Genomic DNA, 26,500 nt, shown 5'->3' with positions numbered 1-26,500 from the left:
ATTATAGCTTCCTTTGGAATGCTTGTTTGTCTTGTGGCATTTCTAGGGGTTAGTTTCCTAAGTAGCAGAGAAATACTGAAGAACTGCTTAAGTGATTATTCTCACCACTACCACTACTAATATCAGCACTTACAATATTTATTCAGAGAAATAAATGTGAACAGCGTTCTTGTGTCAAATCCCTTCCCTACCTAGAAGCATATTAATCTCTAAGAAGCCATGAGGAATTATCTTTCGTTACTCCTTAAACAAGAAACAAAATCAAGAATTATGTTATTTACGAGGATATTTTGGAATTCTCATAATGAACAAACCTGTCTAACCATATGTATAACATCTTTGGAACCAGTAAACTGTACTCACACATGAACTCAATTTAAACCAGCTTATTGTTAAACTGACTATGGTAGTTGACAAACTTAAGCTGAAATATTTTAAAAAATCATGAAACTGATAATGTCTCAGGATAGACTGATCAAATAAGTTACTGTATTTTTAAAAGATTCATACAAAGTGGATATTCTCCCATCTCACTATGAAATAAAACAGAAAAACTATAACAACAGAATAAATGCTAATGGTAGGTTTAAAATCTGGAATCTGGTGAATGCTTTTTGTATCTACCTGTCAGACAGCAGAGCATTTTCAAAAAGGACTATTCTCATTTCCATCCAAAGGGACAAAACAAACATAGTAAAAGTAACAAATATATAAGAAAACAGAAGTGATAAGCAACACATAAACTTCATTGCTTGTACTGATTGGTTCAGTTAAAAATAGTAACAAAGTTTATAGTCAGATTTCTTTAGTGTGAGTATACAGTATACTCAAATATTCTGTATCTTATAAATTATACCAAATATTTCATCAGGATATACCAGTTAGCTCTTCTATGTATTAAGATGTGCCAGGTTTTAGTAAAACAACTTTAAAATGAGAACTTAAAATGAGAAGTTTTTACAGCTCTAAAATGTAGTTTGTAACTCTGACTACATTTGCAAGGATTTTAAAATCCATAATAGACAATTTTAACAGTAAAAACAAAGAAAATATTTACACAAACTGGAGATAATAATAATAATAAAAAAGTAGCACCACTAAAGAGAGTAATGCTTCCAGACAAAAATTCAAGTTAAAACTTGTTCTTCCTGCTTCTGTCCCGCAGCTGTCCATCAAAAGCAGCTTTCTCCCTGCGGTCTATCAAATATTTCCCTCACAAATCAATTTTACACATGATCAGCCCATACCCCTACTGAGCTGAACCTCCCCGTTAATTAAGTGAAGAAATTACCATATATATTATATTAATGCAAACATCATTCAGCTAGTAATTCACGGCTGATCTGGATAATGGAAAGGTTGAACACCCATTAACCCAAGCCAACAAAATGGGTTGGCTGAGAAATTCTAGCAGGTCTCATGTGACTTTTCCCTCTAACTGCAGCTCTGCGGTATCTGCTATTGTAATAATTAAAATCCTCCCAGTAGATCAATACTGGAATCTCTTTATGGGAAGTGCCCTGATGGAAATGTCTCAAGGAAGCTGGGGCTGTGGAACTCTGAAAAATTCATTTTTTTTATCTGACAATTATCACCACACTGCAGACTAATTCAACAGTGCACCCCTCTCACTCTGCTTTGAATGCACTGGAGATTGACATCTTAAAAAACCTAACATCTCATTTTAACAAATAAAGGCACTATTTCCACATACAGTTTGGAATTATCAGCAATCATGAAACCACACAAAAAATTAATATACATTAAGCACTTCATCTTCTGATGGCTTCCTCTGAGTTTCAGTTATTGCTGCCTTCTCCTCATTTCCTTTCTTTGTATCTTCCTGTATTGATCTCTGCCTTTTCATCTCTTAAAAAAAAGGGAAAGACATGTAAAATTATTATAAAGCTTGATATTTGTGTATTGAAATGTGGATTTACATTATCAGCTTCCATATATATATAGTTAAATCATAAGATGGGAAAACGTTTAAAAAAGTGTTCCTACCTGGTCTATTCTCAACATATTGACTGAAAGACTGAAGTTGAGTTTTTCTTACTGTAGAATCCTTGCTAAACACAACAGGATTTCTAAGTCGTTCTGTTGCTTTTTGTAATCGCTCAGTCCGGAGATCTTCTGTGCCATTCTAAAAGTGAAACAAATGTGGTAAGAGAGTCCTGATCTTATAAATGTGAAATTACACATTAGTAAAACAAGTTTTACTGATTTAAGATAATGCCAATTTAGAAACGTTTTGAAAGAAAAAAGGACTATAAAGAGATGTTCTAAATAGCTCAACGGCAAGGTCTGTTGCCTGTAACTGATACCTTTGGGAGACATGGTTTAAATGGAGGATCATTCTCGATAACTGTGATTCATTAGATACTGTAAACCCCCATGTCTTCTTCTGATATGTATCATTTAAAAGCCACATTGCCTCTGTCTACCACCGCCCCACCACCCCAGCCCCACTATTCTGCCCCATCTGTTTGTACAGTCCCACAGACTTGTATGACAAGAAGAACTAGTTTCTAATTTTATGCCCATTGAGATAAACCACTAATGCTGGATGAAGGCTAAAAGGTAGGATTATAACACTACCCCACTGAACTGCATTTCATCAGCTATAACTTTCCAAAGCCAGATTTGTAAGTAAGCCCTTTACAGCTAAGGAAACTACAATTATCTTTTCCAGAGCTTCCTATGTTAATACTGGTAACAAATTCAAATGGTTCTATCAACAAGAAATATCCCAGAAGACTGAACCACTGCAGTGTGTGGAAGCCGCAGATACCGTGGTGCTGTGTACCAAACAAATATTTCATTTTATACCTAATCTTTATTATTTTTATTAAGTGTTTTGAAAGTAAATAGGGAAAGGCTAAGATGCATGACTAATAGCTAAGCCTGCTGAATGCTGAAACTGGTTATCAAAAGCTACCAAGACTTTGCCCTTCCTCTGCATTGAGACAATCAGTAATGAGGGAGTCCTCCAATGGCCTATTCTCTAGCCTCAAGGAGGCCTGGGATACAGAATCCTCAAGGGAAGGTAACAGTTTATCCTTTTCCACAAACACAGAATGCCTCATTTATAAACGTGTAAACTGCATTTTATTAAAAAAATAAAACCCCAAATCAATGCTGAAAGCTTCAAGAGAACAGATGGACTCTATATGTTCTTTATAAGCACCATTTAAAAAATCTTAACTAAAAAGATCCATACAAAGACAAGCTGTTTAAAGCACACATTTTGTTGGAATAAGTTTGAAAATAACTACATTTAAGAGCTTTTTGGAAAGCAAAACCAACTGCATCTACTTAGATAATTAAACCTTGAGAATGAAAATACCTCTGTTTTATTTTTTTAAGTTATATATTTATTATTAGTATGCTATTAATATGCTAGTTATGTAGCTAGGATAGAAACAATTATGGCTTTTGTTTATTTGTTTGTTTGTTTGTTTAAGAAAAGTGTGTATTCTACTGTTATCATAATAACTGCCCAATAGTCTAAAACTTAAGTCTTTACCAAAATAAACAAACACGGCTAAATTTTTTGAGGCCTGGCAACATGCTAAAATATCAGTGCGATTAGCCAGCAAATCCCATCTTAAGAAACCTTTTTATGACTAGGGACTTCTGCCACTTTACAAATGTATTCCTCTAAACCCACTAATTCAGTTAGCCTTTTCAATCCATTGTATTATTCTTAGTCCAGCTCCATTCTGCATTAAATCCAGTGCAGAAAGCTAAATTGAACGCAAAAAATCAGACCTGATCCAAGCTTCCTTTTGTTCAAAGACAGTGACCAAAAGTCCTCTGGTGCTGCCACACACTTTCATCACCGATTTATAGAAACCGACAGTATAAGGGAAAAGCAATGAAAGTCATTGTTTTGGGACTTCAAAGCATCTCTGTGTCAGGGGAAGGAAATCCTTTCAGTCAGCAGGGCAGTCCCCATAGTCTGCAGGTGGGTGAAAAAGTTATACAAGACTAGAAATACCCTAAAGCTAGAGAAATATTAATGATACAGTGCAAGGAAAAGGGGGGATGGCTTGAGTGGGGATAATATAAATACTACAAATCATCATCATTATCATCATCATCTTATAATGTTGCATTTTGGCTAAAATCTTACACAAGGTAAGATTTATATTGGCACAAAGCACATGCAAGTATCTTAAAAATTTATATTCAATCACATACCATCTTCAGGAATTAATTTTTCTTAACAGGTCAAAGGCTGAAGATGATAGAATATGCTAGAATTCTCTTAGCAACATTCTCGTTAGCAAAATACAAATGCATACCAAAGTCAAGAATAGGTTTTAGTTTTACTGACATATCAAATTATTATTATTATTTTTATTATTATTATTATTTTTTGACATATCAACTTAAAGTAGTAGTTTCTCTGAAAAACAGTACCTGAATACTGATTACCATACTGGTATTTAATTTATTGGCTATTTAATAAAAATTTGTATATCTTAATCTTAATGTGAAGAATTTGGTAAGAAACTGACTTTAGGATTATGAAGTGCCAGTGGAAATTAGAATACACAGATACTAAGTCAAATATTTTAAACAAGTAAGATTTACCTTAATGTCTTGCTCTGAACTTTCAGTTATAGCTTTGTGAGCAGCGCTGGAAGGTGAATTTGCCACCTGTGGCTGAGTGTCTAGGAGTTTCTTCAGCTTCAAGTCCACCAACTTAGTGTTTTGTTCTGTTAAATATGCAAATACTATGAATAACTGTATGAGATGCATTTAGATGTGTAGGCTATCAATTTAAAGGACTTCATAAAAATATTACTATATTGAAAAAAAGAGCAGAACTCTTTATATATATATATGTATGTATGTATACATAAACTATACTACATACAACTATAGTATAACTAAGTAGTCTTTAGGGATATTGACTATATTCCCTTTTTAAAAATTGAGACATGATTGATATGTAACATTGTGTAAGTTGAAGATGTACAATGTGTTGATTTGATACATTTATATATTTCAATATGATTACCACCATAGCATTAGTTAACACTTCTATCATGTCACAAAATTATCATTTCTTTTTTGTGGTGGGAATAAATAAAATCTCGTCTCTTAGCATATATTCTGGGGTGTGTGTGTGTATGTGTGTGTGTGTGTATGATGCATACATATGTACTTTTCCCCAAAATCAGTCCCCTTAAAGAATATAGTCAACATCCTAAAGACTATTTAGTTATTCTATAGTTAATAGCAGCTATGCTTACCTGAAAATCTAAGCCCATATTTGATGTATATATTTATATTAGCAACTGTATAGGTTGTACATAATAAAACAAGGTATTACAAAGTAGGTATTTAAAAGAGATAACACATTTGATTATAAATTATATTATTTTATTGTTTCAATTCTTCTAGTATATTAAATTTAGACATATAATGCCATATTAAGTTCTTAAGATGACCTTAGACAGTCATGTACACAGTTAGAATCCAGTGTTCCAATGTTTATGGGTATACATATATACCCAGCGTTGAAACAGGGTATATGTTTACAAATACCTTCTAATTAGAGGGCAGAAGTACAATAAAGATTATCACATTTTGGAATGTATGAAATATGGATAGAAATATAAAATAAATTAAAAATGGCTATAACTTTAAAAATAAACAATTTCAAATTATTTTTAGCAAGTAAATTAATCTTTTTTTAATAAAATAGTTCAGAAGCAAATGGAAACAAATAATTCTATTTAAACAAATTCACTCAAAGCAACTCTTTAATAAAATGATTATTAAAGACATGCCAACCATTTGATGAATGATATTTTTCATAAAGATTAATAAGTTTTCTAATTGTAAGACTCTTAATAAATGCTATTATCATTACTTTCATGCAAATTGGTCAGTTTATATTGCCAGGCTTCTCTTTTAAACAATATCTGATGAACTATGGTCAAATCAAGATAAAGATTAAACAACTTATTATTAAAAAATTATGACTTTTATATACATATTAAAAAAAGAATTTTGGGGAAAATAAAGCCAGGATAAAAAATCATAATGTATGCTACATGCTTCCAGATTCCAGTTTGCATTCCTATTTCTTACTGCCATGAAATAAACCATAGTCTGAATTGGAAAGTCTGTCCTATGCACTCGCCAACACTTACTGGCATGCTGGAGAGTTGTAAACAATATATTAGTTAACTCCAAAACCAGGAAGACTGAGATGTGTTTTCTTTTTAGGTATACAAAAAGTAGGAAGAGTGTTTTTAAGAAGGACAAGAATCAAGCCTGTTAGGCCTAATATTAACCAACCTTTAAATACATTAAAATATCCCACAAAGTTGCTATAACTAAAACTAGAAAATTCTCTTTACCTTACCCAAGAAAGGGCTAATTTCTCCTGTCTTCTTAATCTACTGTTAAATCAGGAAATATGTACCACTTATTGTCACTGATTTTATACTTCCATGAATCAAATGTTAAGGCTTTAATTCTGTACTTCTAGATGCCCTCGTGGTAAAGAGATGATACTGGTTTCTACTAAGGACTTTGATAGTGGTTGTGGTGAGAGGGTGGGTAAGCAACAACAAAAGTTTTTTTCAAAAAGAAAAATCAAACTTACCCAAGTTCTAAAGTATTTTAAATAGAAATAAGTAAAACACAGTCTTAATTTGGGGTTACATTTTTTTTTAAGTTTCCTTAAATATCAGCATTCTCCTGGACTTGTACAATTATAAATATACTGACCCGTATCTAGTAAAAGTATTATTTAATACTAGACCATGAAGGAGCTACTGACAAAAGACACAGATTTTTTGGGGTGCTCTCTATAGTTAGGAAGACTATGTTTGATTGTTCCTTGGAGAAGTAACAGCATGATTTTAAATAGGGAAGAAACAAAGCAAGTTAGCATTGTAGGGACATGCCAGGGCTGGGAAGAATACCTGCTCTCCCTCCCTGTAGCTTTTTACAGGAAAAGATAAATATTAGGGATTTCACTTTCTTACCTTTAAGTTTAAAGAGATTGCCAAAGACTTTTTATTGCTATAAGAATTCAATTCAATAAGTATTTATGGAACCTCTCACATAAACAAAGCTACCTGCTGCTGACTTATAAAGGTAGTGCATATGGAACATTCATCTACTTAACCATCAGCAAGTATCTTTATATTTTATACAATAACCCAGAAGTTCAATTGCAAATGTGATTATCGGTATAATATTTATTGATATACAATATGAGATGAATTTAATAGTTATCTATATAAGCAGTTTTCAAAGAGTTTTATTGTGATCAGTTATTATGTATAAAATAATTTATTAGTAGTAATATTTAAATATTTAAGGTAAGCACAAAATTTATAAAATAATATTACCACTAAGACTATCAATTCCAAACCAAATCAGAAAATCTGATCCATGGTTTAGATTTACATTTGAAGCATTCCATAGGTGCTACATCTATACCTTACAACATCACAACAAAATATTTAGGCTGAGAAGGGAACCAATCATAAAATGTCTACAAATTGTCCCATATAACATAAAATATAAAAGTGAACCTTAGTAATAAGAGAAAAACTAAAATTTGCTATTTCAATTTTATTGCTAATTTTAACATTAAGCCTAAAACAAAATAATAACATAAAATTGATGGAAAGTGGATTTAGCTAAATGATTTGTGAGGGCGTAAGATATAATAAAACTACTAAAAGAACTTATTATCATTATTAGTGAGATAATAATAAAAATATAACAGTTTTAATAGTTAATAAACAGTTATAATAAAAATATAAGAGTTTGCCATGCAGCAGGACACAAAGTATTTATAATTTGAAATTACCGGGAGTATCAAGGTCATTTTCTAAGTTAGTAAGTTCATCTCCACCTCCTACAACAAAGCCTTCGGAAATCTCCTCGTTAGTATCTATCTCAACTTTATCATTTTCATCTGTAGGAAAATGTAGCAATAATGTTAGTATATTATTTCTATTTTATATCATTTGTTAGAAACACTAAGGAAAAAAATTAGTATTGTAATGACAGTTCAAAGTCAGGTATGACACAGATGAGCAAGTTAAGAAATCAGTTTTAAGCTACTTTTTCACTATTGGATTAACATATTTTACATTCATATGTCAAAGATGAATTGTCACATAAAAGCAGATGCAAAAATTTTGACAATTTGTCACATGCTGTCTCTGAATCACTGAGCTCCTTGAATCCCTATGTTTTAAAATGTAATCTACTGGTAATCTCTAATAACAGTACACAAAAATAAAGTTGGGGGACTTCCCTGGTAGCACAGTGGTTAAGAATCCACCTGCCAATGCAGAGGACACGGGTTCAAGCTCTTGTCAGGGAAGATCCCACATGCTGTGGAGCAACTAAGCCCGTGTGCCACAACTACTGAGCCTGCGCTCCAGAGCCCACAAGCCACAACTACTGAGCCTGCGTGCCACAACTACTGAAGCCTGCGTGCCTAGAGCCCGTGCTCAGCAACAAGAGAAGCCACCACAACGAGAAGCCCGCGCACCGCAAAAAAGAGTAGCCCCCGCTCGCTGCAACTGGAGAAAGCCCGCGTACAGCAATGAAGACCCAACACAGCCAAAAACAAACAAACAAACAAAAAAAAATATTTTAAAAAATAGTTGGTTTGGTAACAAAGTCATCAAATAACGTTTCTAAATTTCACATTTTTATCATTTATTAGATATAAATGTATAAAGAAACAACTCATTCTTTATAAACTTGTAGCTATATTTAAATCATTTGCATGAAGACTTGAATGCTTCTGTGCTATTAATGAAATATTATCAAAAGCATTACGGGTGAATTAAGAGACAAGATTGAGACAAGAATAGACAGTACCTTTATGCAAAAGAAAGTTCAGAAACAATTAAGACAGTACATCTTGGAAGACATAAAGCTGGTAGAAACACTTATTATTCAAAATTAAATACATGGGAATAAGGTAGTCACACTACTTTTTTACACACTTAGTAAAACGTCTTAGGTCATAATTAATTAATGGTATCATTTTAAAAAAGATTTCTATTACATATTTTTCCTTTTTAAACCCTAGTGATAAAATTGGTTAAGTAATTTTGAATATTATACATTTAAAAATTCATAACAATAATTTGACTTGTATATTAGAAGTTAAACTTTAAATTTTGCTATTGATAGGCAATGTACCTTTTGGAGAAATATCTGTCTAGCCCTGGGAGTTGAAGAATATCCCTAGTATTCTACAGTTTATTTTTCATAGGGCAACTTTTATTAATAATGAGGTGTTCCAAAGGTTATTACAATTGAGAAATACTAAATTCTATAGCTTTGGCTTAAACCTTCAATATTTGTCCTTTTCCCTGTAGAGCTTTGTGTTTGATTTTGGGCTTCCCAAGTAAATATTTACTATAAGCATTAATATTAATAATAGTTTACATTTATTGAAGACTTCCTATGTACTATGTAAGCCATTTAGAAAAATACAACACAGAGAAAAAGAATGAGAAATGCCCCCAGGAGAAAAGCACTGCTAAATGCTTTCAAATCTCTAAGGTATTATACTTGGCTATATTATTTAAGTACAATCAGTTGAGAGAGCTTTTCTAATCAACTGTGCTTAGTACAACTATTTGACTAATTTCATAAAAGTCAGCACCTTCATCTTCATTATCCTCAAAAATTCTTCTCTAAATAATTTTGTAGTAAAGGGAAATGAATTAACAAATATTTCCTGAGTGCCAAGTAAGTATTCAGAACACTTCCTCTTATCAGAGATAGTTTACTACCAATAGTTCTTAGAGTACAGTACTTTGTTGCTGCAACCAGCCTTTATTGGTTACTACTGACCAGAATTAATATAGAGTGAAAACAAAAAATTAAACATTCATTCATTTATTTATTCAAGAAACTTCTACTATATGTCGGATGTGCAATTTACAAAACACTGCTAGATGTTGAAGAGATACCAAGTTGTATAAGACTCGTATTCCACCTTAAAGTTACACATTCAAATGACTATAATACCATGTAGGACAGTTAAGTGTTATGGGGTAAAAATAAGGTATAGAACAAATTCAAGGGAGGAAAAGATTATTCTTTGCCAGTAGCACCAGGAATTATTTTTTGGAAGCACTAACCTTTAAATTGGGTCTTCAGAAATGTACAGGATTTCAAAAAGTACAATTGAGGGAAGGGCACTACAGGCATGAGAGCAGGAAAGGGTAGGTTATGTTCAAAGAATGGTATAAAGTTCTATTTTGCTCAAGCATACTTAAAGGGAAATAACGGGAGGTAAGACTTGAAAGGTAAAACTGCAGAGAGCATTGAAGGGTAGGATAGGAAGTTTAGATTTTACTTGGTAGGAATGGAGAGACATTTGTGTTCAAACATCATCAGCAATGTGCTGTTTAACAGAGAGCAGTCTATATAAGCAGTTTCTTACCACAGTGTTTCATGGTAATCAGTTGTGAAATATGTATAAAATAATTACTAGTAATATAAGTATTGAAGCCTATGTTGTTGTTGTTTTTTATAAATTAGAGTAGCTCCAGGATTATTCCTAAAATATCACTCTTGCTTACATTCTGATATGCCTTCATATGTGAAAGAAAAAGTGGTCCAGGGATTGCACATGGGAGTGCAATCCCTGGAGCCATGTGATAGCATCCTTCATGCGAGATTGCTGAGTAAGGTGTTGGACTCCAGCACACAAAGGCTGGAGGCAGGAAATCCAAGTTGGAGACTGTTATAACCTCCAGGTAAGTAGTATGGAGAGCTTAACCTATCATAAAAGAACTGGGAGTGGGTATGACTTGAAAACAAACTGGATATTGGGTGGTTGGGGGAAGGATACTGTGGAGAGGAAGAGTGAGGCAGATGACTCTCCAACCAGTGACTAGATGGACAGCACTGCTATGAAAAGAAGCTAAGTCTGGAACTGTGGTTGGATATTGGTACTTCAGGTCCTGGGGTTACGCAGTGGGATATTCATTACCCCTTTACACAGTGCCAGGCTCCTGCGTGATGTTAAACAGGTGCCATTCATTTTATTTCCTGGCTAAATGAAATCTCTATCTATACTACCACTCACCAGTAATGCTGAGTGGGTTAACTCAATGTTTATATATGTATTGTTAACCTTAGGTAAAAGGATTACTATCTGGGAAGGGGAAAAGTAAAAATTGATCTCCCATACAGCTCAGGTTTCCTTAAGAATAGGTTTCCACTTTCTTTCCATTCACTGACTTCAGGTTTACAATGAACAGGAATTCTTTTCAATAGTTAAAATGTTACACGTTTCTTAACACCTGTCGAAATACTCTAAATGCATTTTAGCAGAGTTAGAGTGCATGTTTGTCTTTGTGTGTGTGTTTAAAATATTACACATTATTTATACGATATATAGAAGATTATATATATCTTTATGGCTAACCACTGAAAATCCAGTAGGTAAGCATGGCAGAAAGTAAACTACAGATCCAATACACAATGGAAGGTGGTTTGCAAGTATGGCATGTATAATGTGTGTAGGAAAAGGTAAAAAGAGATTGTATATACACTGGAATGAGACAATGCATTCCAGCTGACACTGCACAGCACTATAAGCAAAATGGGGATCCCAATGGTATGATTAATAGCACAGCAATAAGGCCAGTCTTACAACACTTATCATTTATAAATAAATTGAATGAAAAATCAGGATATCTGGTGACAGTAAAAAAAGAATATCTGCACTTTTTAAAAAAGAAATTGAGGCTACCATTAAAAACATATTCACAGGGACTTCCCTGATGGTGCAATGGTTAAGAATCCGGCTGCCAACGCAGAGGACACGGGTTCAAGCCCTGGTCTGGGAAGATACCACATGCCGCAGAGCAACTAAGCCCATGCGCCACAACTACTGAGCCTGCGAGCCACAACTACTGAAGCCTGCACACCTAGAGCCTGTGCTTCGCAACAAGAGAAGCCATCACAGTGAGAAGCCCATGCACCGCAACAAAGAGTAACCCCTGCTCCCTGCAACTAGAAAAAGCCTGCGTGCAGCAATGAAGACTCAACGCAGCCAAAAATAAATAAATAAATAAATTTTAAAAAATATTCACACAAAATGGTGGTTTAGAGAACATAGAGATTGTACCTAAGTGTACATGAAACTGTTTCTTCCCAGGAAAAAATATTCAGAATAAAATTTCTCATTTGTATCATGATTTTAAAATTCTCATTGAAGTTTCCCTATAAAATTCATAACTTTTAAAGTTATTCTATAGAAATCAAACAAATGATAGAAAACAATACAAATATATTATTAATAGAAGCTGAAAATAAAAATTACTGAAGGCCTGTAAGATTTTATTTTGAGTCAACAAATTTAGATAAATCTATTTGCCATAACTGAAATAAGGATAATGCAGGCACACAAACATTCTCATGGATAAAATTTTTAAATTTTCATTTATTCATTTGAAATGCAAAACCAAAGTATACTACTCCATCTAAATCAAAGAGAGGCAAAAATGTCAGTTTAAAAGTTCAATGACCCTCACCTAACCCAAATCAAAGTGATAAGCTACAAAATAAAAAAATACATATATGACATATATATACAAAATAGACACACACCTATAAGTACACATAAAACATACAAAATCTATATCATATACAATATCCCATGTAATATATAATAAATGTATGATATATTATAATATCATCTTCAAATTAGATAAACACCTTCCTTGCAAGTGCCCATTGGCCATTAATAAAAACTTAACATTTATTTGGCCAAAACAAAAACTTATTAATTCTCAAAGCAGAAATTCAGGGCATATTCTCTGACCACAATACCATACAACTAAAAATGGAAATACCATAATGCATCCACAAACAACTGTACCTTGCCAAGTAAGATCAATACAATAAATGAACCCACAAGTTTGTTACCTAAAATGAGGATTTTAAAAGGAGGCTGTTATAGGTCTATAACTAAACAATGAAGCAGAAATTTAAAAAACACAGGTAGGGGCTTCCCTGGTGGTGCAGTGGTTGAGAGTCTGCCTGCCGATGCAGGGGACATGGGTTCGTGCCCTGGTCTGGGAGGATCCCACATGCCGCGGAGCGGCTGGGCCCGTGAGCCATGGCTGCTGGGCCTGCGCGACCGGAGCCTGTGCTCTGCAGCGGGAGAGGCCACAACAGTGAGAGGCCCGTGTACCGCAAAAAAAAAAATAAAAAAATAAATAAAAATAAAAAACACAGGTAGTATACCACAATATCACCTGACTCTCCTCTAAGTCCTAAAATTACGTCAAGAGGAGGACAAGTAAAAGCTAGGCTGTAGCTCCTTGGACTGATTCTGTTATTTCATAAGAATTAAGCTACTTCTGGTTGAAATAGGATGCAAGTGGGATGCTTGAATACCTGGCTTTACATGACCTAAAATATCTTGCATATATTTTCTGCGGACACCTGAGGCTTATGACACCTTACCTCAAACTTACTAAGTTTTCGTTTCCTCACTGATGATGGCAAAAAAACAGCCATTTCAAGTAGATTCAGGCAGTGAGTTTGAGTATCATGTTCAACACATCCCCTAGGTTGTGCTTTCACCTGATTATTTCAGCTCTTGACTACCCCCTCTTCTTTGTCACTTTGGATCACTGCTTCCCAAAATTTTCCCACCCTAGTCTGTCTTCTAGGCTGGTCCCTACTCATTTCTCTCTCCTCCTTTCACACTATTCCTTATTCAGACCTGATAATTCCCATTAGACATTGAAAGAATGGACACTAATTTGTTAACTGTTTCCCCTGACTTATCAACCCCATAGGGTTATTTTCATTTAGGAATTATACTCTTGTGAAATCAAGTGAATTTCTAATTTGCTGTGTAAGGGTCAGCAAACTATAGCATGGGGGCAAAAACCAGCCCACCACCATTTTGGGGTAAATAACAGGCATGCCCATTAATTTACATATTGTTCAAGCCTGCTTTCAGACTACAAGAGCAGAGTCGAGTAGTTAAGACAGAGAACATATGGTCTGCGAAGGCTATAAAAATTTACTCTGGCCCTTTCCAGGAAGTTTGCCAAATCCCGGCCTAGCACAGTGACTGGCACTGCTAAACAGATAAATGTGTATGTATGAATGGTTGAATTCTAGGCAGGAATTTTACCCTCTCCCTTGACCTAAAGGTCTCTTCCCTGCCTCTGGCCTTGATAGCTTCAGCTTAGGCCCTGATGCCAGAGCAGACCTAGTCGGATCCATACACCTTTATGAAGACAGGCCAATATCCACCACTGAGGTCAAGGAATAGGCCTGCACTGCTTGTAGCTCAACCTTAGCTCTGATTAAGAGCCTATCATCTGATACATGGCCATTTCCAACATCCAAGGTATGGTGTGTCCTATGAGAGAAATGGACCCTGGGCACTTTAGTCTCCTTAGGGAACAGTCTAGACTCTTCAGCAGGTTCTCATAAGTCATCTGTTGAACCCTGTCCCATCTTCATTTCACCTGGCTTTTCCTTTTCTAGTCTGTACTTCTTTGCTAGCTTCAGAGATCCAATCCTCACTTGTTCTAAAATTCACTCTGTTGACTGCTGAATGATGCCAAAATCAGGTCTTCACTTTCCCTAGTTACCAAGTTGGGAAGATACCCATTTTGGGGGTTGTAACACTGACTAAGTCTCTCTACCTAGTCTAGTCCTGGCTTAGCCTCAACTGGGGTTGGATTATAGAGATAAGACCAATTACATAGCTGACTCATCCCACACCATTAATCAGAAATTTTTAATTCTTAGCCTTCCCAGAGTTCACAACTCATTTAGCATTGTTATCTGCTCACTGTTGGAAAAAAAAATTGAGACAGTGGATGCCTCTCTATCTTATTATTACTGCTCTTCTATGGGTTTATGATACCACACGGAGGTAGTATTAGTAGCTTTAGGGCAGTCTATCTGGAGGGTTAAGAATATGAGGCTTTGGGCTTCCCTGGTGGCGCAGTGGTTGAGAGTCCGCCTGCCGATGCAGGGGACACGGGTTCGTGCCCCGATCCCGGAGGATCCCACATGCCGCGGAGCGGCTGGGCCCGCGAGCCATGGCCGCGGAGCCTGTGTGTCCGGAGCCTGTGCTCCGCAACGGGAGAGGCCACAGCAGTGAGAGGCCCGTGTACAGCAAAAAAAAAAAAAAAAAAAAAAGAATATGAGGCTTTTTCTATCCTTCTGAGATACAAGGAGGCAAAGATTTTTTTTTTTTTTTTTTTTTTTTTTGGTAGTACGCGGGCCTCTCACTGTTGTGGCCTCTCCCGTTGTGGAGCACAGGCTCCGCGGCCATGGCTCACGGGCCCAGCCGCTCCACGGCATGTGGGATCTTCCCGGACCAGGGCACGAACCCGTGTCCCCTGCATCGGCAGGCGGACTCTCAACCACTGCGCCACCAGGGAAGCCTGAGGCAAAGATTTTTAAGATTTACTTAGAATATCTGGAATTTTTATGATATCAAAGAAACATCTTGTTACTAATCATAAATGAAAGCAAATTATAATAGCATTATATAATGTAGCTGTGAGTAGTTACTGCTGTTACTATAAAACTTTAGTAGTGAGTATAGAAACTGTAATAAAAATTCTGAATGACAGGAGTTGATAAGGTAAGATGAAGGATTTAACTAAGAAACAAACATTCTGAGAATACCAGATGGACAGATACACAGCTACTTGGGAAAGCAGCTTTCAAATGTATGGGATGGAAGGTTATATATGCTATAGGCATTGGTTGGAATGCTCTACAACAGTAAGATTTTAATATAAGGAATCAATTAGAAATAACAGCAGTAAGTTTCAGTTTACTTTGAAGAAACTTATCATTGACCTAGAAATGGTTTCCTTTGTTTCAGTTCTCTAAGGTCTTATTCGAGTCCTCACTTGCCTACTCTCCAGAGTGATCTTAGCATTTAAGATTAACTCAGGACAAGTACCTGTCATGTTCTGGTAGATAAATAGGTCACATACCTTTGAAATAAAAAACCCCACAGGCCTCTTGAATATACTACTCAAATAAAAATGTAAAAAGTTTCAAGTTAAAGATGCCCAAATTGAGCACTGAGAGGCAAAACTAAAATTCCCTTTAATTATATGTACAGTCCTTGTCCTAAAATAAAGCTTAGAATAAGTTCTACAGATATTGAAAAAGACCCTCTTCAAATCAGGAGACTAAGAAGAAATGCATATGGGACTTATTCAAAATGCTTACATGTCAGGCTATAATGCTGGAACACTGTTAAAGCTACTTTCCAAAGTTCTGGTTCAAAGTGAAAATCTCTCATGCCAAAGCTCTCCACTAACAAGTCTTGTGATCTACATGTTGAGGACTTGATTGCATTTTACTCACTCCTAATACAATTAATGAGGCATCATGGGGAATCACAAACCAAGGCCCATCTGAGTTTTCTCCTAAATCATATTCTTAGTATTTCTTGAGTACTAATCATACTTAATCATCATCAAAGTAATTCTTGAGTTGATTTGGAAATTGGCAATAGTCATCTTCTGATTTACAACGCTTTAAGTTTTTTGTAACATACTGATAGGCTAGAAACTTTATGTATTTGATGCACAACATTTTGAAGTAAGAATACAAAGTCCCAAAACATCCATTGTGGATTTCTGGGTTGTGTGTAGAATATGATACAAGATTCTTTAACTCACCTCCAGATGCCTTTGACCTTTCTTTCAACTTTTCTGCAGCCATTTCACCATAGCTGGGAAGTTCTGACATCTTCACTCCAGATCGAGCTTCTGCTATTAGCTGACGAGCTCTCTCTCTCAGCTGCCGACGTCGCTCTTCATCTTGCTGCTAAGATATATTGAACAGTTGCCAACTCAGTAATTGACAGAAATGCAATTTCATTTTCAATCTGATCATCATGATAGTAACTGGTTTACAGCGTGGTGCTTGGCCCACATTATAAATAGGATGCTCTATATCAGTTGGATGTCATACCATTTTTAAAAGACATCCAAGAATCAGATTTTTAAAAAACATTTACAAATTATTGTATTATGTCTGTTAAAGATTCAAACTAGCCTTTAAAGAATGTTTGGCAATATAATTACTGAGAAAAGAGCAGGATCTACTATTAATAAAATAATCAGGCTTATAGGAAAAAAGTAACAATACTGAAAACAGAATTTCAATTAATACCTTATTTTTTTAAGGTTAGAATTTAACTTGCAATTTTCTAGAAAGGCATAGAGCACTGGCTAAAAGAAATCTTTGATAGCAGAAAATGCTGCTACATCATGTTGACCAAATATAGGAAGTGGTACTTTCAGGGGGCTACAGCAGGAATGGGGATAGTATACATTAGTTCCACAGTTATTGTTGTTGATAGCTTTAAAATCAGAATTGGGTAACTGATGTACTTCTGTCCTCATTTCTACTATGCCTTCCCCCCAGACAAACATTGAGAAGAAAAAGTAAAATCTAGTGGGTTTTTGATATTTAAAATAACTAAAAATGACAGAGAATTAAATAACTAAAATAGGTTTTGCCTCCTAAAAAAGGGTTATTATGAATTGCAAACACTCAATGTGAAATTGCTTTGTAAACTGGAAAGTATATGATATAAGGCATTATTATGACAAAACAAAGCCTGAAATAATATGGCCCCAACATATCTGTGCAGTTATCTTCCCTTAACCTCTCCCAATCTCTATAAAACCTCACATCTATTTATACAAAATTGTTTGTATCCTGTAGTTTCATGCATCCATGGATTTGAATATATCATTTTGTCTTCCTGAAATGTTCTTCTATCATCTATTTAACTCCTACTCATTCTTCAAGATTCAGTTTAAATCCACTAAACTTCCCCTGACTACTCTTCCCTCCTCCCCACTGGTGGAATGAAGTTCTCCTTCTTCTATGTTACTATAGTACCATGTGTGTGTGTGTGTGTGTGTGTGTGTGTGTGTGAGATTACTTTTTAAAATAATACCTGTCAAGTTATAACTCTGTACAAACGTCTTCTTCGCAGTAGAACTGAGCTACTTGAAGGCAGGAGCTAGATGTGATTTATCTTTGTATCTTTGGTCCTTAGTACATACCTTGGTACTTGGTACTAGATATGAAAACGTAACGATTTATACTTTCAAAGCTTATATTATAGAGGGAAAGATAAAACAGCCACAATAAGGAGGTGCGATAAAAACAGATGAAGAGTTCAGAAGAAAGAGGTTTGTTTTTGTGTGTCTTTTTTTCTTCTTTCTTTTTCTTTTTTTTGTCAAGGGGAATGATCAACCTGAGTTGTATCTGAGAAAGATTAAAGATTAATCTGACAACAGTGTATACGATAGGCTGGCATAGGGGGACTGGAAAGAGACTACTTAGGGGGCTCTTATAAACAGTACAAGGAAGCTATAATGAGATTCAGAACTGGGATGGTGGCAATGGGAATGGAAGGAGACAGGTGTAAGAAATACATCAGAGCTAGAATTGGTACCTGTACCAATTCTTAGTAACTGATTAGATGTAGAGGGAAGAAAAAAGCTGAGTCAGAAGAGACAGGGGTAAGACACTAGCTTGGTAGAGTTCAAGGCTAGGCAATTCTTTCACAAATTTTGAGATGGCTAGAATAGAGAGCTGTCAAAATTAATGCGGGTAGATTAACAGAGGTATTGAAAGGACCCAGAGACAAGCTTGAAGCTCCCAGTAGACAAACTGAAGCAATTTCAGTATCAAAACAAACAAGCAATGACTGCAATGAATTGAATCAACGAAATCACACACTGAATCAATGAAAACTCATCAATTCATTATGATATTCAAAAAGTTCTTAGAAGGATATATAAACTCATTTGAGGTAGCTTTTAAAAGAACTCCTGAAAATTACTAATTAGAGGAAAAAACCCAAACACTTATCCTGTCTTTCCAGTGGGAACTGAAGTTTAGGGTAACTAAATAGTCCCAGTCAATTACAGAAAGCTCAACTTTATAAAATAATACCAGCTATAATAATAATATTATGTATTTTCCAAAGATGGCCATGACAGTATTTCTCATCCCACATGCTTTCTGCAATGTGACCTTGCCATTCCCTCGTCAAAAGGTAAAGCTTAATTCCCCTCCCCTTGAGTGTGGGCCAGCTTTAGTGACTTGTACATAATCAACAGAATGTAGAAGTGCTGCAGGTGATTTTCAAGGCTAGGTCAGAAAAGGCTACACCCCTTTTGCCCAGTTCTCTTGAAATTCTTGCATTTTGTACTTTCTGGGAACCCAGCTGTCATGCTGTGAGAATCCCAAGCTACACGTAGGTGCACCAGTCCACATTCCCAACCAAGTTCAGCCTTAAGTCTTCCTGGCTCATGTGTCAAACATGTGAATAAAGCCTTCTTCAGAATCTCCACTTTTAGCCATTTTGGGTCACCTCCAACTGTTCAAGTCTCCCCAGCTGACACCCCAGACAATGTGGAACAGAGACAAAGCATCCACACTATACCCTATCTGAAGTCCTGACCCACAGAATCTGAGAATAAAAAAAATTTTTACACCATTAAGTTTGGGATTGTTTGTCTTACAGCATTAATAATTGGACCATATGCTTAAGTAACACCACACAGATTATTCCCTAATTGCAAGAGGGAAACCTAATTTTAAATGGAGAGATCAGAACTACATCAGGGATTAGAAACCACTACTCTAATGGTCAGTCTTAGCATCACTAATGCTGAGTCAACCATATGTTATGTTTTTTTTAATTTTTAAATTAAATTTAATTTTTTACTTATTTTTGACTGTGTTGGGTCTTCATTGTTGCACATAGGCTTTCTCAAGTCGTGGTGAGTGGGGGCTACTCTTAGTTGCGGTGTGTGTGCTTCTCATTGCAGTGGCTTCTCTTGTTGCAAAGCACAGGCTCTAGGTGCGCGTGCTTCGGTAGTTGTAGCACGCAGGCTCAGTAGTTGTGGCTCGCAGGCCCTAGAGCGCAGGCTCAGTACTTGTGGCGCATGGGCTTAGCTGCTCCGTGGCATGTGGGATCTTCCTGGACCAGGGATCAAACCTGTGTCCCCTGCATTGGCAGGCGGATTCTCAGCCACTGCACCACCAGGGAAGTCCCTGTTATATGTTTTTTGATATGAAACATATGAAGCGAACACCACCTATAATATTCTAGCCCAGATGTCTAAAGTGAATCTACTAAGCCTTCAGATACAACCTCCAGTTTATCATAAACACAGGAGACAGAGAAACATGATAAATGACACAGCAAGGAAGCAACCAAACAAATCTAGAAAGTAGGATATTCAGGCCAATTAATCTGGTCAGTTTAATAAGAGTTATGAAAACAAACACAACAAAAAACAACTAATCATCATCTCCACCAACAAAAGGGACTTGACCAGATGCAATGTGTAGTCCTAGGTTAGATACCAGTTTGGATAAACCAGATGTAAAGGACACTGTTGAATCAATTAGAGAAATCTGAATATAATTAGAGTTATTAAATGAGAGAAAATACAACTTGACTGAAAAAAGTTTATACAGTAATAACTTCGTTTTGTCTTTTTGGCAAAATAAAAACATATATAAGACTTGGAAGGTTATTCACAAAATTGTCATGGTGGAGATATCTGGGTATGGAAATGTGATATTTTTGTTTTCTTTGTCTTCATTTTCTAACTTTCTATAATACACATGTACTACTCTTGTAATAAGAGTTATTTTTAAAAAGTCTTGGGGGAAGGGAGAAAAGACATGAGATGGTAGGCTTCTGGGGTGGGTGGTGGGGCAAAAGAAGAGAGATGTAACATTCAAGGGAGATTTTCTTTTCTTTTTTTAAAAAATATTTATTTATTTATTTATTTTGGCTGTGCTGGGTCTTAGTTGAGGCACGTGGGATCTTCATTGCCGCATGGGGGATCTTCTTTGCAGCATGCAGGATCTTTAATTGCGGTGTGCGTGTGGGATCTAGTTCCCTGACCAGGGATCGAACCGGGCCCCCTGCATTGGGAGCGCAGAGTCCTAGCCACTGGACCACCAGAGAAGTCCCTCAAGGGAAATTTTCTTAATATTTAGAGACAGAGCTTATTTGTAGTTAGAGGAGTGGTATGTACTGGGCAGAGTGAGACCAAAGACGCAAGAATAATATACAAAAATCCTTAGTTCATTATTAATACTTCTGAACTTAGAAAACAAAAGGAAATGCAGGCTTGATAATGGTGACTTCGGTGACGGTTGCTGATATTTCTTGAGCTTTTATGTGCTAAGTGCTTTATATGCATGATCTCATTTAATTTTTACAACCTGATTTTTACAAATGAGAATATTTAAGTTTAGAGTTCCAAGGTCACACAGCTAGAACTGATGTCAGAGCCAGGAGTCCAGCCCAGGTCTGTCTGACTACAGGGCCCTGCTTTTAACCTTCAAACTATTTGATCCCCCCAAAGTATCAAATTACATGACCAACTGAGGAAAATTGAGCTTTTACTAAACTTTCATCTTTCAAACTTAAGAAAAGTTAAGAGCACTAATAAAAACCATTATTTGATATGCCTCAGGCAACTAGGTTTAAGTGAATTTCACTGCGTGTAATAACTTCTCGCAGAGCTGGAATCTGGTGATTCAGACTAAGATGAAGTGGTCTTGGGTCATCTTAATTCCATAAAAATGAAATAAATGATTCTACCTTTATGAATATGAAATGGGAACCTTGTTTTTTCTTACCAGCTACCGCTTCCCCCTCCTCTCCCAATAATATTCCCACCTGCAAATGTTTCTGAGAGCTTACCAAGAGTGCAATTTAAAGCAGGCAATCATTAATAAAACCAACTCTAAATACTAAGTAGGGACACTTTATCAATTTCCATGTAAATTGTTTGTTTGTACCTATTTACCCAACATTGTTCTCTATACAATAGAAAAAATGTAAATGAACAAATCAGAATGCAGCCCTAATGGGACTTTCTGTTTATAACCATTAGCCCAGAGGTGTGCTGTAATTCAGTTCTCAAGTAGCAAGATTTAGCCTCATTAACAGACTACAAGGGCAGGTTACAACTCATAAAACCCTACAGTAAACAAAGTTTATGGACACAGCGCAAAATCTTGAGCCTGACTGACAGAATTCTAGTTCCCTATCAGATTGCCCTGATTTACTTTTCTACTAATGTCCTAACACCACAGAGATAATTTTGCTTGGGCCTTAGAGGGCTCCAGTGGGATGGCATATCTGTGTTGTTTGTTTTCTCACCCACTGAGTTTCCTTAAGACAAAGAACCGACTGAAAAAATAGAAGTTAATTGTTAAGGTCACAAGGAAAAGCTTGTAATTATAGCAATTGATTATGCAACCAATTTAATTGATAGTATTATTAATATCCAGATTCCTTATATGTAAAACTATTTTAATTTTTATATATAAGCTTCATTAAAAGTCAGTTTTTACAAATTGGGATATTGGGATTGACATATATACACTAATATGTATAAAATGGATAACTAATAACCTGCTTATAAAAAAATAAATTAAATTACATTAAAAAATTTTTTAAAAGTCAGTTTTTACAGTAATATTTAAAGAATAGATAGCAACAAAATCTATGTGTCTTTCACTCAAAAGAAACATATTTTTTATGTCAAAGGAATAAAATGACCAGAGAGTAAGGGCGGTGATTATTTCATTATTTTTGTATGTTTGTATAGGTAAATATTTCTGACAATGATGGTTTGCCTAAACCTACTCAAGTACAGAAATGTTATCTGTTTTGACCCTTCTGCATTCAAAAGAAGACAGCGACCCACAGCTGTAAATAAGTCATCTGTTTACTATATCTGCTGAAAAAAATAAAGGAATCTTTTCAATGGGATGCAAAGGTAAGTAAGTAACTTAGAAGACTGCTGTCATTAAAAGTACACTCGAAAAATTCAACACATAGGAAACCTATGTATCTTTCATTTACCTGCCTAGTCTAAATAAACTTAAAAAAATTGAAGTAGGCTCCTATTTCTAAGAATGGGTCTGATGACATTTACCCTTTTCTATACAGTATTATTTACAGTTAGACCGAGTTATATAGAACGTTCTAGCTTTTGTAAGACAGATGTACTCTTTAGAGGGTTTGATGGAAGCTGTATTTTTGAGTAAATACTAGCTGTGTGCCTGTGCAGTGTTTTCACACATGTTGTCTCACTTACCATTCACTACTGTGAGGTAACCACTATGACTCTGATTTGATAGAAATGGAATCTCACTTAAATATACTGCCCAAGGTCATACATCTCGTAAATGGCATAGTAAGAATTAAGATCACTGTCTGTCTGATTTCAAAGTGCTGGTCCTAGCTATTACATTACTGGTGTTCAGAAAATTTGTCTGAGGCCCTACTGCTATTGTCATTAAAAAAAACAACAGTTCTTTACTTACACTTGGGCTATACAAATCAGGTTAAACTCCCCTTTGTGCTACTGAATACAGAGAGGTAAAGAGAAATTAACTTACTTATATTCATTTAAAACTTGGGTTCCTGACTTTAAATTATAAGTCTTCAGAAAAGTACTGAATGTGGTACATTTAAGTTTCACTTTCCTCTTTGTTAACATCTTCAGAATAAGGCAAAAGTCCTGTTATGGTACAAAAAGCTTGTATTTCAACACAATGAATTAAAAATATTCAAATATAGAAGATGGATCAGCACTAACCACTTTGGACATAAACTGAAAAAATATTTAGCCCTTCCACAGCATGTCTTCAAGTTACTATTTCTCTTATCGTTCTAAAATGGTCTACAATCTGCCATAGATAGACGCACTAGTAAAACTTGACAATTTAAGGACAAACTCTTCAAGAATAAGTAATGTAATTCCTTGTTTCCTTTCCATAAAAATGTATTGGTATGCAATTTTTATATTTCACAGTTCACCGACATCTAGGCAAGCTTTCTTCCACTGCTTCAATGGTGCTACTTTTAATTTTATCCTCCTTAGTCGTAGTAATTAAAGTGATCAGCAGTGGCATCCCAGCGGCTTTGACACAGCTACAACCCCCTAGCAGACTTTTGCTTTTAAGGGGAAGGGGAAGAAAAAGACTAGAGTTTCATTTCACAGAGAACAAGAAAATCAAGCTTCTCCAATCCTCAACTTTATTCAATTGTTCTTTCAGCAGCCTTTGGATCTTAAGAATCAAATAAAAATGGCTGCCATGGGGGGTCCTTTTTATACTTGCCGCAAATGTCAACGACTGACATTACTTTAGCCAAAAAATGATGCCATGGATTTGTGAAGGTGAATTAGAACATGAGAAACTGTCAGTGTAGCTGCTGAGATCATTACCCACCCAAGGGTGTCTTTCATAACATTAGATATTTTTATTCAGTCAGTTGAAAACTATAGATTGAGAAGTCTTTCTATTTAAGAAACATGACTACACACATTTTCATGAAATAAGCTTTTACAAAATTTAGAAATATATTATTTCAAACAATGTAGTTTGCATCCTTAGTCTTTGTAAATTTGTATGTATAACAGCACAAAGCACCCTATTTCTATCAACAAACCCATATTCCATACTATCTTGTGCTTACTTGAGTTCTTCAGTGTTTCATACGGTCTTAGGAGTTGGACTTTTATTAATTGGGCTAAATACGTTTTAACTTATCTAAAATTTTTTAAAGGGCTTTACTTAGTACTGCTAATATTTCACAGGATTCTGTTCTCAGAATGGTCTGCGAAATTCCTCAATTTTATAGTAAACTAAGAGAAAGAACTTGACTGCCACCTTTTCAGCATTAGACAGGAAGCAAGGCTCTGTTATTAGGCACTCAGAAAGGATTAAAAAAAAAAAAATATGTGCTTGTCCAGAGGCAAGGATTACCAAAGTGCACCTATTCACTTGCTACCAAAGATAGAGTAAAAATAAAAAATAAAATTATAAGATCTTTAAAGGTTTGGGTAGACTAGATAGTTTCCCACCAGCTTGATCAGCTCTTGACTGAATAAGCAGGATTTAGAGTAAAACATTAAAACTGTTTAGCAGATCTTTTCAACCCGTTTCAAACTTTTCTTATGCTGGTTTGTAATATAAGCAGACATGCTTATAAATGGCCACACCTGCTCATTTCTCTGGGGATGGCCTGATCTCTGTTTCTCTAACAAAGAAAGAAAGAAAGAAAAAAAATCAGCCTTTCTTGTTGCAAAACAGAGTGGAAAGTCAAAATCTTTCTCAAGTTTGCCCCATCTGGTCAGATTAAATCTTTGATCAACCCTGGGGATTACATTTATTTTTGTAGTAACTACTAAATTTTGAATTTGTTTAAAATACATAGGCAAAATATTAAACAGAATGTGAATTTAAGTTTGAGATCTAGTTTTTAATATATGAGCAGAAAGCATAAAAGGACTAGTTCAGAAAAAATAGACATGCATTTGAAGAATTTAGATTTCATTAGTATTCATTTCACACAACAGAATATATCATACTCAAGTTTTAAAAAATATATCTTTGTTTCCAAATACAGAAATGATCATTTTTAATTGTAGCATTTGTTTTGCCTGAGTGCTGTAAAAATAAAGGATTCTAAACATAAAAGTGCATGATCAAGTTAATGTTGCTATATGAGCCTCTCCTTTAAGTATCTGGAAGCAATCTGGGATATAAAGTTTTATATTCTAAGTCAGTAATCATTTTCTTTCATTCATTAAACTAATATATATGAATTTCTAGTAGGTACTATATTCCTCTAAAAATAATTATTTTTAGGATTATAAAAGCAATTATTTTGTATTTTTGAAAACTTCAAATTGCATTAGCAGAACTAATGGAAATAGTTTGGGCCTCCAAAAAGGACCCTTTGATAATTTAATTCCTCTTTTCTCTGTGAAATTGATAACTTCTTAGTTTAAAAAAATTATAAGAAAAAAAAAGAATGGCTGACTAAGTAAGTATCACCTTGTGTTACATCCAAGGCCTCTTGCTGGTTGTCTGGCTGCTCTTTTGTAGGTAAAAAGGAGCTGAACGCTCTCTGGCTCCTTAGATCTGGCCCAACAAATGCACTGCCAGTCATGCACATGGATCTAGCTTAAAACCCAGTGTGAGCCTAAAAGAAGCCAGTCAGACTGGCACCTACTCATGCAGAAGGAGATAGATTTGTCATGACAGGCTGATTATTCAATGTAAAGAAACAGTTTAGCTTTTCTAATCTGGTACAAATACATCTTTCTCAGCAAAAAAGTAAAAGGTCTAACAGTTCAAGTATTTAAAGTACATAAACCAACAAAAAAATATAACGTCAAAGTAAACCATAGGTATTTGTGCTAAAGCATTCTGCAAAACTGTCCTGCGGTTCCATTCAGATAAATAAGACTTAACCCTTCAGAAGTATGACATCCGAGTGTCATATTAAAAGAAAATATTACTTTATATTATGTTTTTTTTTTCACTAGAAAAACATCTAAGAATCCAAATTTATCTGCTCTTTCCTCTCTGTAGGTATATATTCACAGAT

General features: G+C 35.2%; 1 protein-coding gene across 5 annotated transcripts in view; it reads right to left on the bottom strand.

Annotated features, from left to right (window-relative positions):
* The window catches only part of EHBP1 (EH domain binding protein 1), a 500,368-nt gene that overhangs the window by 47,489 nt on the left and 426,379 nt on the right, over positions 1–26,500 (bottom strand). For 4 of the 5 annotated variants that reach the window (XM_082643305.1, XM_082643304.1, XM_082643307.1 and 1 more), the window contains 4 exons: positions 16,713–16,860; positions 4,603–4,727; positions 2,008–2,146; positions 1,763–1,869 (listed from right to left, as the gene is read on the bottom strand). In XM_082643305.1, coding sequence (XP_082499431.1) covers positions 1,763–1,869; positions 2,008–2,146; positions 4,603–4,727; positions 16,713–16,860 — 519 coding nt within the window. Of the gene's footprint in view, positions 1–1,762; positions 1,870–2,007; positions 2,147–4,602; positions 4,728–7,852; positions 7,961–16,712; positions 16,861–26,500 lie in introns of all 5 variants that reach the window. The other variant, XM_082643308.1, reaches the window with a different exon arrangement.

This window comes from Mesoplodon mirus (genome assembly GCF_964341445.2).
Source record: "Mesoplodon mirus genome assembly, chromosome: 14".
Classification (NCBI taxonomy): domain Eukaryota; kingdom Metazoa; phylum Chordata; class Mammalia; order Artiodactyla; family Ziphiidae; genus Mesoplodon; species Mesoplodon mirus.
The sequence above is the reverse complement of the archived record's forward strand: the minus strand, read 5'-3'. Positions and strand labels throughout refer to the sequence as shown.